A 17,685-nucleotide genomic window follows, 5' to 3' on the forward strand; every position below is an offset into this window, starting at 1 on the left:
ACGGGGTCCAGGAACCAATGTACCCACGTGCAGATGACGCGGAATTGCACCTTGCACCTTATACCTTATGGTATACAGGTCTTTCGTCTGGGCCGTAGCACAGGCCCATGCCTGAAAATAAGTCTCGCCACTGCACTGTCGTCGGTCTTTTACGTGAATGAGAAATATTTCTTGGCAACAAATACCAATTAGAGCAAAAATTAGAAAATGTCAGTAAAAGGTCTTACGCGTTTTTCTCGAGAGCGCCACATCAATCGATCAAAGGTTTTAGAGGACGTCCTCCCTTCCGGACCGTCAGCCATGCATAATACAATGAGAGATAGCGCGCGACACGCTTTCTTCGACCAATGACTCCTTCTCCACTATGCCAGTGCGGTTGTGCTAGGGCAGAGAGAAGAGGCAAGACATGCTATTACCATCCTGCCCATCTTTATTTGTGAACAGTTCGCATCAATCATGCTGTGGACGGATGAAACGATATACGCTGCACTTTGTCAAGTTATAAACATTGGGCGTTGGAAAACGAACAAAGCTCAAAACGTAAACTAGGAACATCCAATATCACAGAACCACGGCGTCGTGAAAACAATGTGGCGAGGTCATTTGATAAAAGTCCGCTACGACATGCTCCGTTCCATGTTGAGCCATCTTCGCGGGAAAGAACGATCCACTGTCGATAAGTATGCATTATGCTCCCATAGCGCGCCAACATACGCTCATGAAATGACACACAGTCACACATGAAACTAGGTTCAGCTGCATTTCCACACGCAAATACCCATATTACCACCAAAGAACATGTACAGGAGGTTTTTGCATTCATGGGAGACTTCAAACCCGAACGCCTCGCCCACCACGGTGTGCCATGCGGGGCCGTACTTCTTGTCCATAGTTTCTTTGATCATCCGCGCAGCACTCTGAAAACACGGCAAACGTGTAGCGAACATAGAACACGGAGTAACATGCGCATTTTGTTCGGTACAACGCTCCAGCTAAAATGATACACATGGAAATTCAGTGCAAGGCGATTTAAGGTGTACGACACCCTCACTTTAAGACACGTAGAAGTGCAAGACAGTGCAAGACACATCCAGACCGCATGCATCCATTATCATATCAATACCGCATGAAAGTGGTGTCCAGTCTGGTGTACCTCCACTGCCTTGGGGCCTGACACTAACCGCGGGCAAAATACTGGTGTCATTCAGGACGATAATAGGCGCATAGCACTCGGCCCATATTCGCATGGGTTAGTGACGCCGAAAAGCTATACGCTGGTTTTCAAATTTTGAAACGTCACTTCCGAAATTAATGTAATTACGTTGGACACGTAAAAAATCGTGGTATCATTTTCTTCTTCATAAGCTGTCTCTCTATTCTCAGTAGTTTCTCTTTACGTTGTAATAAGTCTACAGGGTTTGGGCAGCATGACAGGCCGAATAGGAGACTAGCACCACCTGGTAATGCTTTCTTATAGAGATATAGAAACAAAAAGCAAGAGTGATCATGGTTCAGGCAATAGACATTTGCTGAAGATGAAAAATGGATGTTTAAATCACAAGTAGTCAGCTTGTTCTAAAGCATCTACCATGACTTCGGAAGCGGCAATTCTTGCAATACAGTACACTAGGGATTGAGCCTATCGAATATTATAGTCCTGTTTTTCCTTCTAAGCAAAAGATAACGCTCCCAAAAACGGACTTCCACCTTGAAGAAATCCAGAACACCTGAATTACCGTCACGTTTGTTCTTTATATAAAAGCTATGGACTAACAGCACAACGCGTTTTGAGTTGATTACGACCCAGGTGATGCGGCTTGGTCATAGACTCGCGTCCTATGGAGCTGGCTCGTATGATAACATCTTTAAGTGTAACTTCAGTAAATCGGTAAAAACATCGGTAAAATACGATCGGTAAATCGCAATAAAAAACAGAAGTCAACATCTCCCTCCCCGTTCTCACAAAACACGCAATATCCCAGCACTGCAACTTGTGCGCTTTGTCCTCCGTCGTAACACTGTGGACCAGCATGCTGCCAAACTGGAAACACCCAATGTGTTTCCCATTAGGGTTCATGCTATGGGCGAAGCTTTGCACACCTATCGCAATGCAGAGCTAACATTTGGCAACAAGATACATATTTCATATACGAGGGGAGGACGCCGTAGCATTCTGCCCATGCAATGGAGGAAACACCTTGCCATTGGCTCAAGTTTTTTAAGGGTTCCGTGCAGGCGGCTGCTTTCTAAATTTATTTAAGACTCTGTTAGGTGACCGATCTAATTCAAGTGCCAGTCGTCATTATAGTTTTACTCATGTGCTGTCATTATCCTGTTCATTTCCTGAGCCAACACATAGATGTCTCCCGAAATTACACCTCGTGCAACTCGTACTCGACCTATCAAGCTTACCACGCAGCTCTCTCCACCCAACAATACGTTATATTTTATTTCTCCCTAAATCGCTTCTAATTCCAACCAGAATTGGAATCGGTTTCCTGATGGCTTACCACCTATCTCTTTTTCCATAGGCCTGATACGGTAAAGCATCATCACATCCACCTTTATTCGGACGAAAGAAAGGGGGCAAATTAGAAGCACTGGCCTTGATTGCAGCTGAACACGCCATTATATCACCGGGGTGAGGTTACAAGTTACACCATTAAGTGTAACATGGGTGAGCACCTCGTTGTTGGTAGAATACTTCTCGCATGCCGTGACGCACAGTTCCATCACTTCTCCGCGCATCTCTTCAGGCATATCCGATTGCTGAAGAAGAAGACAGGAGTCATCCTTTTGCATCAGTCTGTGTTACATTACATTCACGCAAAATCATGACACAGTAAGCCGACTACAGCAGAAGATTGAAATAAGCCAATACCAGTTGTCACGGCAAAGCCGATGACGACGTAAATATTGCGGTCGTACGGTTCTTAAGTGTTTTGTCCTCCAGGGCACAGTATGCTGACAGCGCCACTGGATCCTCCCGCTTTTACTGACCGTAGCGTCTCACGCTGATGGAATTTCACGCTTCAGAGCACTTGGGCAGTGTTTTAGAAAGCTTCGCAATCACCCACGGATACCAATGTTACCAGGGTTACATAACAAACACGTGGATTCCAAACTCCACAATGTCGCAATGATGAAAACACCAATAAGAGCTCTCAAATAATTCATTTGAAATCCAAAAGGTTTCTCACAGGCATGGAGACCTTTTGCAACTGTGTCCTTACCACCAACATTGTTACTGTAACTTGAGATTGTCTAACATATTACCTAGGATGATAGAGCATGAACAGGGAACAAGGTGCAAAATGAAGTACATGGCAGTACAGAAGTGAAAGGAAGGTGAATGGCTGCTGGAAGTAGCAGCTGCAAGCCTGGTGCCAGCTTGTAGGGGGTCCATAACTCAAGCTCTCCCAAAACTAAACCCCATCTTAATGTAACAATACCAATGCTGTCAAGCATTGGGGGCCACTTACCCGACAAAGTGGATAGGTATGGACAACTTTCTTCTCTCCTTCCTCTTTCTTAGCCTCACCATCATCTGCCATCTTCTGTTCTGTGAACATGAGTTGGAGTTGTTTAAGAACCCCAAGCTTGAAGAAGTGTCAAAGTGGATGCCACAATAAGACCATCATGACTTGATATCCACTGAAGGTCAGACTTATGCCAGAAGTCCATAACTGTGGAGCCATGCTTCTTTGACACATTTCCAAACTGTGTTGACACTCTCTCTGTGTAAGGCACTAAGGCACTTGACTCAAAAATGTTACTAATAAACTCATCAAATCAGCCACTATTAAAATGTCTTCCATATCACTGGGCATGTTTACTGCTCATTGCAAACATCTGTTCAATGTTGTACACAATGTTGTTTACTCCCCTTTTGGGCCAGTTATGAGTGATACAATTATAAAAGGGAAATAGCCCATCTGATCATGTCTTTTTTTGGTAAAACATCATGTGTTAAAGCACCAAGCAGTGCATTTGACCTGTCCTCCAAAGTGAAAAATGAATATTGAAGAGGAATTTTGTTTCTGGATTTCAGCCAGAAAACCATCCACCATTCAATATTACTTTATTGCTTTCCCTCAGAATCTCCCTCTCTCAACTGAAACTATCACTAACCTGTCAGGTTTTCTACACCCTTAAACAGGTAAATCAGGATGGGTATGCTTGAACTTAGATGTTTTTAATCAGCATCCAGTCAAAGCTGCAAACAAAAATGTGGTAACTTGAGCCAAATGAAATCAATGTGTGGCATAACACCATCCGCAGGTGTGGCCACAAATACATCAGGCATTTTGATATAAAGGTATGGAAGCCTGCATCACATGGAAAGTAGCTCAGCTATAACATCAAGTCACTAAACCAAACAACATGTTCATTACTTTGAAAAGCTGAGAAGGTGGTCAACATTTGCCTCAAGCATTGAGTTTAAGCATGATGTTCAGCCACCAAAAGCAACACATCAATCAGCTTGTATGATGTAATACCCCAAACCCCAGTCTGAAAAATCAATCCCCTGAACTGTAGGCCCATGCACCACTGATACACTTAATCCCTCACTCCTGCGAGCTGCTCATGCCACACCCAATTGCACAAAATCTGTGATGATTTTTCAGTGGGAAGTGTTTTGGAATTGTCTTTGACTACAATCATCCTTGCAACATCACAATTCCTTGAAATATTGGCCCTCCATGCACTAGCATTGGTGGCAACTGGGAGCCCAACTCTGAACACTATACTATGGCACACATACTCTGAACTATTCTCTGTGATGCTGCTGCTATGCTGGATATGCGTGCAGTGGTGTGTAAGATAAGCTGTTTTTCCAAAGCCTGCGCCCAAAGAACAGCTGAAAAATGAGGGCTACGCCCTCACCACTGTTCCGCTTCCACTGGGCAATACACAAGCCCGCTGAGGGGAACCTCACAAGAGATCGTGCATCGTCCCGCACTTCTCATGGCCATATTTCACACATTTCAAGCCAGTTACTGTCCTCTTACAACGCTACAACCGGAATTAAATTCATGGTACAATGGCCTTTACTCACAATAACAGGCACCCTGAGCCACAAAAGACTACGGCGGCTGCATCTGCCGGCAGCCAACGACCGATTTGTATTGTTTGCGCCACTATGGTAACAATCACCGCAATCTGTGCGTTCTAAAATACTACTTTGAAGCCTTTCATGCATCTATCCAACGCGCTCGAGCATGGCTCAATTTGACTCCCCAAAGGTTTTTTTCCGGAATGGAATCCGAACGGCGCGGTGCAGCTACACCAAATTTCGCAAACAGTAGGCAAGTGAATATCAGATCGTTTGATGTCAAAAAAATAGATGTACCTTGTAAGGTCTCTGACATATACTAGGTCAAAGTCAGGTCATGGATTCAGCGACGATAATGTCTAGGGAATCATTCAGTTTGATGTAACAACGGAGTGTTAAACGAAGTCATACGTCTCTGAGATAGTTTCTTAGGCAACACAACAATTGAATAAACAAATTGTACTGACGTAGGGTCAGGTATAAAAGTCAGACCAAATTAAAAATCTACCCATTTTATTACTCTAGCACTTGCTGTATGCGGTAGTTTCTGGTGCTTACTTCGAATTTGTTGACAACAGGGACCGCATTCCACATATTTCATGGTCTTCCAAAAGGTCAAAAAAGGTCACTGACCAAAATTGACGGACGTCAACATTTTGTTTTCAGGAACATACTGCCTAGCCTTATATTTTTGACCCTATTCACATGCAGAGCTCAAAACAGTCTTGTGTGATTTTGCTCACCATGACCTTTGAAAGGTCAAGCAAGCCCACCAGCCTTAGCAGAGCATCAGTGGCCTTTTGCTTAAAACAAATATCTAGGTTCTGGGGCACTTTCGACACCAACCGAGAGTTTGCCTTGTTTGACATGAAGGTCAGAACCTAGGAGCATAAAATTTGACGCAAGTGAGTTCACGTACGATCAAACAATCACTGTGATTTGTGTGTCTCTAGCTCTCTCAGTTTTTGAGTGCTCAGGGGGGAGGCTTTCAAATCGACCCCCACCCGAGCAAAGGGTATCCAACTGGCCAACCGTGCGCGTGTAAAACTCAGGAGCTTCTTTCGAACCGTCTCTAAAATGAAAATTATCCTACGTCAAAGGAATATTTTGTCAGCCCTTGCGATATTCGTGACCTCACACTGTTATCTTCATGTGAAAAATCGAATACAACACTTCGTGGATATACAGATATAGAGATAATAAAGCAGCGGTGCAAACTACTAGGCCCCTGGGCCGATTTCCTCGAAACCTCTACCAACATATAATGCAGCTACTATTTCAATTGTCATTTGGACACTGGTGGCCTCTGGTCACCAGTTTCCCATAAAAAAAAACGCTTAAGCCACGTCGGGGCATTGCAGTACAGAGCCGTTCATAAATTACCTTACATATACACTGACCAGGAGTGGCATCTGACGGAACAAAAGCCAGCATGAGGCGATGCCCGAGCAGCAAAACAAAAAACAAAAACAACAAAAAAAAACGGGAACGGCATGTTACAGAGTAATGATCAATCAGGAACAACATATAACAGACAAAACACCGACCCGAAACCACATAACATAGACCAAACACCAACCAGAAACAAAATCTGAAAAAACAGCAGCGCGGAGCGTCGTCTCATAGACCAAAAATCTTCCTGAAGCGTCATCATACAGAGCAAGAACCGACCGGGAGAGACAGCTCAGAGACCAAAACCCTGACCCGTGCGACGAACGGCGTCCGACCAGCCAAACACCAACCAGGGACGACATTTTGCAGACCAACGATCAATCAGGGGCGGCATATTTTAGAACAAGGACACCCTGAGGCGACACAGCAAACCAAATACCGACCCGCAGCGACATCTGACAGATTAAGCGCTAACCCAGAGCGTCATCTGAGGAATCACACACTGACCGGGAGCGACATCTGACAGGCCAAACTCCGACCCGGAGCGACATTTTATATCTTAACTACAGCCCGGCAGTGATATCTAACATAAAAAACCGTTGACCTGGAGTGACACCTGAAAGACCAAACACTAACGCAGAGCAAACTCTGACAAACCAAATGACGACCGGGAGCGACATCTGACACATTTAACACAAACCCAGGGTGAGCACTGACAGATAAAAACCCACCAAGAAGGACATATGACAGGCCAAAGGCCTTCCCAAACCAAATCTTACAGACGAAGGGCGAACCAAGAGGGACATCTGACAGATCAAGCATCAAATGAGTCGATGTCTGATAGGCCAAACCAAACAGCCGAAATACCAATAGCCGAACAATATATATATATATATATATATATATATATATATATATATATATATACCAAGACCAATAGCCGAACAAATGGGACATCTGACTGACAAACCTCTGATCCAAAGTGATATCTGACAGACACCAAAGTTGAGCACCGTCCGACAGGCGCAAGCATCTACCCGGAACGATATTTCACAATCCATGAACCGACTAGGAGGGACATCTGACAGACCAAGCACCGACACGTAGTGTCATCTGACAGGCCAAACACTACCCCAAAGCGACATCTGATGGACCAAATACCGACCAGGAGCGGCATCTGAAAGGCCAAAATCTGGCCCGTGGTTAAATCTGACATAGAAATTACCTGCCCAGAGCGACGTCGCACAACCAAAATTCGAGCAGAAACATAATGCACAAATCAAACGATTGTGCAGATCGACATCAGACCGGCCAAAAGACCAACGAGGAAAGACATCTAACAGACCAGCAATCAATTGGGGTGACATCTGACAAACAAATTAATCACCCGGAGTGACATCTGACCGACAAAACACCGATCAGAAGCGACGTCTGAGACGCCAAAAGTTGACCGGGAGCGACATTTGGCCGACAAGTCATCATCCGACAGCGATACCTGCAAAACAAATCGCCAACCAAGAGCCAAATCTGACAGACACCAACGCGGAGCTTCGTCCGATCGGTGAAGCACCTTACCGTAGCACCATTTTACAGACCAAAAACCGACCAGGAGAGCCATCTTTCAGACCAAACACTGACCAATAGCGACATCTAACAGACCAAACATCAACGTGGAGCGACGTACGACCATCCTAACTCCAATCAGGAACGCCATCTTATAGGCAAACGATTAATCAGGAGCGACCCCTTACAAACGGTTAATCAGGAGCGACATCTGGCAGACAAATCACCATCCGATAGTGACATCTGACAAAAAACTAGCCATGAGTGACATCCCACAAACACCAACGAGGGACGCCGTCCGCGTGGCTAAGCACCTTGCCGGAAAAGCATCTTAGACAGCGAGGACCTACCAAGAAAAACCTTTTACAGGACCAAACTCCTGACTAGTATGACATCTGACAGACCGAACGCTAACCCAGACCGGCGTTTGACGGAAAAAATACCTGGCCGTTAGAAACGTATGAAAGACCAAATACCGACACGTAGCGATATCTGACATACAAATCAACAGCCCATAGCGACGTCCCACTGGCAATACATCGACCCAGAACGACAAATTAAAGACCAAAGACCGACCGAGAGTGACATGATAAACTGAGCATTGCCGTTAGCGACATCTGATGGATCAGATACTACCGCAAAACAGAATGACACAGACCAAACATCAAGCAAGAACGACATCTGACAGGTCAAACGTCAACCAGCAGCAACGTCGGACAGAAAAGACAATGACTCGGAGTGATATCTAAAAGACCGAACACTCAACCAGCGCGGACTCGGACAGGCCAAACACTGACAGGGAGCGACATGTGGTAAGCCAAACACCTTCCCGAACCGAAATCTTGCAGACCAAGGACCGATCCGGAGCGACATCTGACGATAAATAATTATCCAAGAGGGGAATTTGAAAGACAAAATACGAACGCGTAGAGACGCCCGCTCGGCCAAATACCAACCAATAGCGGCATCTTGAAGGCCATAGAGTGATCGGGAGCGACATCCGACGGACAAAACACCGACCCGAAGTGACATCTGGAAGACAAAACACCAAGGCCAGCAACGTGCGGTATACTTAACACCGGCCCGGAGCGACATCTTTCAGGCCAAAGATAAAAAGAGCGACATCTGACAGCCAAACCAGTTGCCCAGAGCGACATCTGACAGACGCAAAAGCGGAGCATCGTCCGACAGACCAAACATGTAACCAGTGCGACACCTTCCGGACCAAAGACCGGCTAAGAGAGACATCTTAAAGAACAAACACTAACATGTAGAATACATCTTACAGACCATTACCCTAAGGCGGCATCTGACCGACCAAAGTCCAACCAAAAGCGGCATCTGACTCGCCAAAACTGACCTGGATGTAATATTTGAAATATGAATTCCTACATATAGCGACATCTGACATCCAAATCCCGAACCAGACCCTTATTTGACGGAACAAACGCCAAGCGCGGAGTGACGTCCGACAGGCCAAACTCCACCAGGAATAGATCTTACAAACCAAGAACCGACCAGGAGCAAGATCCGGCAGAACAAGAGCGATACCTGACAGGCCGAAAACCTACATGGAGCGACATCTGACGGATATCAACAATCGAAAGCGACATCTGACAGTTAAAACGCCAACCAAGGGTGACATCTGACAGACACCCATTTCAAGCGTTTATCTGACAGGCCTGACAAACATTGACCAGTAGCGATATCTCAAAGAAGAAACACTAACACAGAGCGACATCTGACGGACCAAGCACAGATCAGGAGATACATCTGAAATTTTAAAAAAAGAACTGACCCGTAGCTATATCTGACATACGAATCGCCATCCCAGAGCGACATTGGACGACAAAATTACCAACCCAAAGCGACATTTGACAGACCAAACACCAACGCGGAAGCGATTTCCCAGACCCCAAACACGTTCCCTAGAGCGAGATCGTACAGAAAAAGGACTAACCAAGAGAGACAGTTTACAGATCAAAACCCCGACCGGTACGACGAGCGACGTCCAACCAGCCAAACACCAACCAGGAACGACATCTTACAGACTAACGATCAATCAGGGGCGTCATATTTTAGAACAGAGAAACCCCAGGAGCGAAATGACAAACAAAATGCTGCCCGCTGGCGACATTTGATAGATCAAGCACTAGCCCAGAGCGAGATCTGAGAGACCAAACACCGAACAGGAACGATATCTGACAGGCCAAAGCCGAGCGACATTTTGCAGATTAAGGACAGACCAGGATCGAAATCTACTAGACAAAACACTGATCTGGAATGACATGTGAAAAACCAACACTAGCACGGAGCAAACTCTGATAATTCAAGGACCGACCTGGAGCGACATCTTACAGATTTACGACCGACCTGGAACGATATTTGACAGACAAAGCATTCAACCAGAGCGATTCCTGACAGATCAAACACAAGTCCGGAGTGAACTCTGACAGACAGACAGCGGAACAAGAGCGTCATATGACAGGCCGAAGACCTTCCCAAAGCTTAATATGACAGACGAGGGACCGGTCAAGAGGAATATCTAACATACCAAACACCAAAGTGGGCGAAGTCTAATAAGCAAAAGACCGACCCGGAGCGACATCTCACAGACCAAGAACGGAACAAAAGCGACATCTGGCAGACAAACAACTAACCCAGGGAGACATCTGACAGACACCAAAGCGAAACGCCGTCGGACAGGAAAACATCTACCCGGAGCGACATCTTGCAATCCATGGACCGACTAGGAGAGACATCTGATTGACCAAAGACTGACACGCAGCGATATCTGACCGACCAAACGCTACCCAAGAGCGACATCTGACGGTCCAAACACCGACCAAGAGCGACATCTCACCGACTAAGGATCGATCAGGAGCGACATCTGACAGACAAAATACTGCCCCAGAGCGGTAGCTGCTAGACCTAACATCGACCAGGAGGGGCATTTGAGAGGATAAAAGCCAACCCGGAGCGGCATCTGAAGGGAAATCGTCATCTAAGGGTAACATCTGGGGGACGAAACACCGATAGAGAGCGACATCTAACAGACAAAACGTGAGCAGCAGCGACATCTGATAAACACCGAGTAGGAGGGATATCTGACAGACCAAACATCAACGCAGAGTGACATCCGACCAGCCAAACGCTTACCAGGAAGAGCATCTCACAGACAAACAATCAATCAGAAGCGACATCTGGCGGAAAAACTGACCCGGAGCGACGTCTGACAGACTAAACACCGACCAGCAGCGACATGTCATAGGACAAAGACCGATCCGGAGAGACATCGACAGAAAAATAGCCACATAAAAATCCCGTTTGACAGAGAAACCACTAACCAAGAGCGATATCTGACAGACGTCGTCCGATAGGCAAAACGTCTTCCCGGAGAAACATCTCAGAGACAAAGAATCGATCAGTAGAGTCATCTTGCAGACCAAAACGCTGGCCAGGACGAGATCTGACAGACCAAACACTAACCCAAAGCGATATCTGACGGAACAATACCCGACCATGAGCGACATCTGACAGACCAATAACCGATCCGGAGCGATATCTCACATACAAATCACCAACCCAAAGCCAAGAGCGACCGGCCAAACACGACCCGGAGCGACATTTTACAGGCCAAGGACTGACGATGAGCGACATGATGGACCAAAAACTGACCTATAGCGACATATGATAGATCAAACACAACACTAAAACAAAATCTGACAAACCAAATAAAGTTCCGGAGTCAGGTGACATACTAATCACCAACCAAGAGTGACATCGTACAGACAAACCACCAACAAAGAGCGTCATTTGACAGATCAAACACAAACGTCGACACACGTTTGATTGCCCAAATACCGAGCTGGAGCAACATCTTAAGGACAAAGGACCGTGGAGGAGCGACATCTGAAAGACTATAACCCTGACTGGGAACGACATCCTGCCAGACTAAAAAGTAGCCCATTGCAAAATCTCGAAGACGAAACAGCGACCAGAAACGACATTTGCACTGAATAAGTACCAGACCGGAAGAATATCTTAAGCGACCAATAGCGACATCCGGCAGACCAAGCGCCGAGCCGGAGCGTCATCTTACAGACCAAGGACCGACCAGTGGCGAAATGCAACAAGCCAAACACTGACCAAGGCGACATCTGAGAGAACCAATACCGACCAGGAGCGATATCCGACAGACCAAAACCCTTTAGCGATATGTATGAGGCCAAACACTGCTCTAAAGTGACATCTGGTTGACAAAATACTGATCCCAAGTGGCATTTGACAGAAAATTACCATCCGAGCGCAATATCTTACAGCCAAAACACGTACTAAGAATGACATCTTACAGACACCAACACAGAGCAACATCTGACCGTTCAAACACATACCCGGGGCGGCATCTTAAAAAACAGGGACCAACCAGTAGAAAAATGTAATGCCCAAACGCCGAATCGAATCGACATCTGACGGACCAAACACCAACCCAGCACGATATCTGATGACCAGACACCGACCAGGAGCGACATCTGGCAGAGTGTCATCCGATAGACCAAAAGACTTACCTGGAACTACATCTGACAGACCACACACAAACCCAAAGCGACTTTGAAAAAACCGACACTGACCAGGAGCGTCATGCGACAGGCTAAAACACCCTCTCGAAAGCGGTATCGTTACACACCCAAGACCGACCATGAGTGACATCCCTAGAGGTCAATAACCTACCTGGAGCGAAATCTTATAGACCAAGGACCGACCATTAGCGACGTCCGGCACACCAAACACGGACCCGGAGTAATATCTTCCATACAAATCACCAACCCAGAGCAAACAGCATGCTTTGCAGATGTTGCTGACGGCAGAGGGAGCAGGAAGGCCCAGCATGCGGATCTCTTGCTGGGCGAGCCGATTACTGGTGTGCGACTTAGCGGCGCAGTTTCCTGATGGACAAAAGCAGTGCTGTGGACGGCCTCTCCAGACTACCAACAGCAATGGATCTTACCGGAGGATGATGAGCAGCTGAGTGCAGCGGCAGTCATCGACCGCATAGAGCGGAAGGCGACGGTGGACCAGACGGAGCTCAAGAGGGCGGTCGAGCGGGATCCAGTGCTGCAGGAGCTGCAGAAGCAGATATCTGATAGGTGGCCGACTCGTTACCGAGACTGTTCCTGCTGTTGCAGCCGTACTGCCGCTGTCGAGTGGAACTGCTGGTGGTTGACGACGTGATCCTGAAGGGGCAGATGTTGGTGTTTCAGACGTATTAAAGAGACGGCCCATCGAAGCAGGCACGCGATGGACACCAAGTATGATGCGGACAAGGCGGAGAATGAGGGAACTGTATTGGTGGTCGAGATGAACTCAGAGTTGGAAGAGCACGGGAAGCTCTATGAGGCATTTGCTATGTCTGACTATATCCGCTCCGCTATCGCACGCAACGTTCCGCTCACACCAGTACCGCTTCCAGGAGCTAGCTGGTCTATCGTGGGAATCGACTTCATAGGGCCGTTGGAGAACGGTGTAGCGCAAAGACGTTTTGTGATTGTGATGGCCAGCGACTGTGATGACCAGTTTTGCGACTGCGATCGGGTTTTTGTTCGCCTCCCTCCTCACAGGCTGTCATGGAGTACTTGGAAGACCATGGCCAGCCGGGAAGGCTACATGGAGGAGTTGGTGTCTCATAACGGGAGACTTCACTTCACAAGAATATCGAGATTACCTGATGCGCGTAGAGGCAAAGCCGATGGTGTGGGATGATATTTCAAGCCTCATTTCGCTGTCCAGGGGCCCTATGCCGTTTCCGGGGATCTATATACTCACTTGCAGAGTCCTTCTGATCGTTAAGCAGCCTTCCACTTTGCCCCGATTTTAAGTATTTTCTCGGAGGGCCCTGCGCTGTTGCCGGCGCCCTTTCTGCCAGCGTGACAAGACCCTCTTGTCAATCAGGGGCATTCCACAGATTCCTTTCCGCTCGCCAGAAAGGCTCTGTACGCTATTTATAGGGCCCCATATGTAACCTGCCGGCGTAAACTCGGTTGCTCAGGAGCCCTTTCTGTCGGTCTCGGTTAACCTATCGACACACGATATGCTCATGGGCCTTCTACATTAGTCTAGAGCGCATTCTACTTCTCCGCCACTTGCTTAGGTCCCTTTACTCTTGTCGGGCGCCCATCTGTTAATCTCCTTGGGCACATTGGCTCTCTGCACTGGGTTTTGGGTACTTCTTATTTGAATGGAGGGCCCTACGCTCTGGACGGGGGCCCTACCTGTTAACATGCTCTGGCGCACCCGATCATTCGGGGACGCTCTTTAGCGTGCCGTCGGTATTTCACATTTGAAGGAAGGCCCTACTCTCTTGTCGAGGGCTCCACCCGTTAAGCCCTACTTGGGCACACTCGATTGTTCGGGGGTCCTCCACATTGTGTCTTGGGTGCTTCCTATTTGAGTGGAGGACCTTACGTACTTGTCGGGGCCTCCTCTGTTCACTTCTTCGGTTACACTGGATTGTTCAGGGGCCTTGTACATTAGCTCTTGGTGTTTCAATTTAGGGCCCTACGCTCCTGTCGGGGGCCATCTGACAAGCTGCCCAGGCGCACTCCATCCTTCGGGGGTCCTCCGCACTGGGTTTTGAGTACCTTTTATTTGAATTAAGGGCCTTACGCTCTCGTCGAGCCCCTTCTGATGGGCCGGTTGTGCACATTCAGTCGTTCGGGGGCATTTACATTGTGTTTTGGGTACTTCTTATGTGAATGGAGGGCCCCACGCTCTTGAGTGGGGCCCTATCTGGTAATTTACCTTGGTGCACTCGATCATTCGGGCCCTCTATATTGTGTAGTGGATAGTTCAAATTTTGAACGGAAGGCCCTACACTCTTGATGGGAGCCCTATCTGTTAACCTGATCTGGTGCATTCGCTCATTCTGGGTCCCTCCATATCGTCTTGAGTGCTTCTTGCTTGAATGGATGGCCCTATGCTCTTGGCGGGCCTCATCTATTAAGCTGCTCGGGCCATTGGCGGCGACAGGGGGAGGGGGGGGGGGGGAGAGCACCGGAGCATGTCCCATGGACCATGCAGAGGGAACTGATAGGCTTGGAACTGGCGAATAAGCGGCTGGACGAACGCAGTTTGCTAGTTTTAAAGAAAATGCAATAAAATTGGACGTATTTGGGGCTAAAGGCGACATAGAACGGTTGCAAACGAAAGTAAAGCGTTTATAAGCAATCAAATTTTAATCTTTACTGATTGAAAGGGCGGTACTTAACGGAAATGGTGGGACCCATTATGCTTTCCAGAGGCCTTACGCTGTTGCCCGGGCCATACATGTCGTCTTGCCCGGTCAATCTGATCGCCAAGGAACCCTTCACGTTACCCTTCATCTCTTAACGTTTTTTTCTATTTTTGCGCACGATCTCAACGCTGCTGTTGAGACACTATCTGCTTCCATACCTGGACACTATCTGCTTGCATGTCTGGACATTCTTGATCAATCAGCGGCCCTCCATCGATTCTGCCCTTTCGCCCGAAAGGCTCTATGCGCTTTTTCTGGGGAGCCATATGTAAGCGTACACTTAGCTGCTGAGGAGCCCTTTATATTAGAATTGGGGTTTTCCACTTCCTCGGAGGACCTTGTGCTGTTGTTGGGGCTTATAAAAGGTAACGCACCGAGACACTTGATGCTCAGGACCCCTCTTCTTTGATCGAGGACTCCTCTCCTTTGATCTTATTTGCGGAGGATTGTTCACTTCTATCAGGCTATTTTTGAAACCTTTCCGGGCACTTTTGATAGCACAGGGGTATCAAGTTATGGTCTTGCATAATTCCCGTTTGCTCAGAGGGTCCTGTGCTCTGGCCGCGGCCTTATATGTCAGCCTGTCGGGGCACTATCGATCGTTTAAGGGGCCACCACGTTGGTCTTAGGTTCTTTTCACTTGCCCCGAGGACCCTATACCTGTTGTTGGGAGCCTCTTTGTTGGCCTCGTCGGACACCCATGATCGGTCAGGTTCCGCCTCCATTAGCCTTGGTGCCATAGCCTTAGATAGCAGTTGTATATGCGCCAGGTGAATTGTTACGAGCAATTGTCGAAGGTAATTTTACATGCCTCCGACGTCGCATGTGTCATTTCCCCTGACGATTGAACGTGTTACACTTATCAAACTCGTGTATCATGTTCTAACATATTTTGGGTGATAGAATACTTTGTTCTCGTTTATAACAAATAAAAAATATACTTTAGTCATCAGTCAGCAGCTAGTTACATCGCCTAGCCCGCTGGCCGTAAACAAGCTAGGGGTCGAGTCCGTGCTTGGTTTTAAGGGTACTTAGCAGCCGGCTTGAGTTTACTTTCCCTTTTTTCCGAAACACTTGGTACAAAGTCACAGGATTTAACGTGATCTGGAGGAAGTCAATGAGCTCCATGTATTTGGATGCAGAACATGCCACCCTTTAGCACAGTAAGATGGGTTCCTATATTGATATGCATCTACATACATACATACATACATATATATATATATATATATATATATATATATATATATATATATTTCTCCGTCATCTCTCCGTCATCTCCGTCTCCGTCATCTCTCGGACAGCAAATAATAATAATAAAAATCGCAGCCGTGGAAGGCTGCGGAGACCGGAGACGGAGAAAGACGGAGAGATGACGACGGCGAGATGACGGAGACGGAGATGAAGGAGAGATGACGGAGAAAACGCGCGTGAAACAACCCATGTCGAACGCGATCTCCACCTTGCCTCACGCTCTATCTTTGATCCCCTGACCTGATCGAATTCGTATCATCATATTCGGCTTTAGCGCTGCAGATCACACCATACAACACTTTTGAGCAAAATTTGTGGTTTGATATTGTAGGAAATTTGGTCACAGGTGGGTCAATTTCACAGAAAGTTGCCAGGCAGCCAGAGTAGTTCTCCATATACGTCACATCAGGGATGCCGAACACCAATAATCCAAACACTAAAACGAAGCGCCTGGTGGCGTCCTGTATTTTAGGTCCTTGGCCGTAGCCGGATTTGGGCCGTTTCTCGCGTTTCTCGGTTGTTGTTGAGTGATGGGTGGGGTGTGATGGGGTGGGCAGCAGAGATATGCTGCGTATTGACATTGCCTGGCCATTGGTTCATCGATTTTTGCACGGGTTCCCTGGTTGATGGTTTCAGATGTTTGAAAGATCTCCAAAAACAGCGTTTTAATCATTTTGAAAGGTATTGTGGATGCATGAAGTATTTAGGGCACGGTCATCTCACCATTTGCTGCGCTTAGGCGCGAATGTGTTTTCTAGTCAAGATTTTCTGCCTGCTCTTAATACATGAAAGTACTTAATTTGTAAGTAACGTTTAGTTTTTAGGTGCATTTGTGAGGAGTATCATGCATATAAACAAGATGGTACCAGTAACCTTACTCCTTGTAGGGATATCCAGGAAAATGGGAAGATAGGATGTGTTTATATGCACCCATTCAATAATGTATCTTCCCATTATCAAATTTCTATTTGGCAAGTAGGTATGCTAGTAGTCTGAGTAATAAATTTAAACTCTTGTGTGTGTAATCCTTTTACCAATTAACCAACAGTCACAGCATGCCACCCAATGGCAAGTTGTGGACAAGCACAATGATGATATATGTTTTGCTCATTTTGGTCACACCTAGCCC

The 17,685-nt window shown here is 46.9% G+C and overlaps 1 protein-coding gene across 3 annotated transcripts; it reads right to left on the minus strand.

Annotated features, from left to right (window-relative positions):
- Positions 1–423: 423 nt before the first annotated feature.
- LOC119103484 (dynein light chain 4, axonemal) lies at positions 424–5,106 on the minus strand. 3 transcript variants are annotated; one of them, XM_037227043.1, is made up of 4 exons: positions 5,060–5,106; positions 3,483–3,562; positions 2,686–2,769; positions 424–917 (listed from the first exon to the last, which is right to left on the minus strand). In XM_037227043.1, the coding sequence occupies exons 2-4, from the start codon at positions 3,552–3,554 to the stop codon at positions 753–755; spliced, it is 321 nt and encodes a 106-aa protein (XP_037082938.1). In that variant the 5' UTR covers positions 3,555–3,562; positions 5,060–5,106; the 3' UTR covers positions 424–752. The 3 variants fall into 3 exon arrangements, with proteins under 3 accessions (XP_037082938.1, XP_037082939.1, XP_037082937.1); XM_037227044.1 differs by lacking the exon at positions 5,060–5,106 and adding an exon at positions 4,766–4,859; XM_037227042.1 differs by lacking the exon at positions 5,060–5,106 and adding an exon at positions 4,132–4,216.
- Positions 5,107–17,685: the final 12,579 nt, after the last annotated feature.

This window comes from Pollicipes pollicipes, unplaced genomic scaffold, assembly GCF_011947565.3.
Source record: "Pollicipes pollicipes isolate AB1234 unplaced genomic scaffold, Ppol_2.1 Scaffold_5724;HRSCAF=6776_pilon_pilon_pilon, whole genome shotgun sequence".
Lineage (NCBI taxonomy): Eukaryota > Metazoa > Arthropoda > Thecostraca > Pollicipedomorpha > Pollicipedidae > Pollicipes > Pollicipes pollicipes.

Bases quoted from the DNA above. Each gene is read 5' to 3' on its own strand.
- LOC119103484 (XM_037227043.1), bottom strand. From the start codon at position 3,554: ATGGCAGATGATGGTGAGGCTAAGAAAGAGGAAGGAGAGAAGAAAGTT. The intron at 2,770-3,482 runs GTAAGTGGCCCC...CTTCTTCTTCAG, and splicing joins ATACCTATCCACTTTGTCGG to CAATCGGATATGCCTGAAGA. The intron at 918-2,685 runs GTGCTCACCCAT...CCGTGTTTTCAG, and splicing joins AGTATTCTACCAACAACGAG to AGTGCTGCGCGGATGATCAA.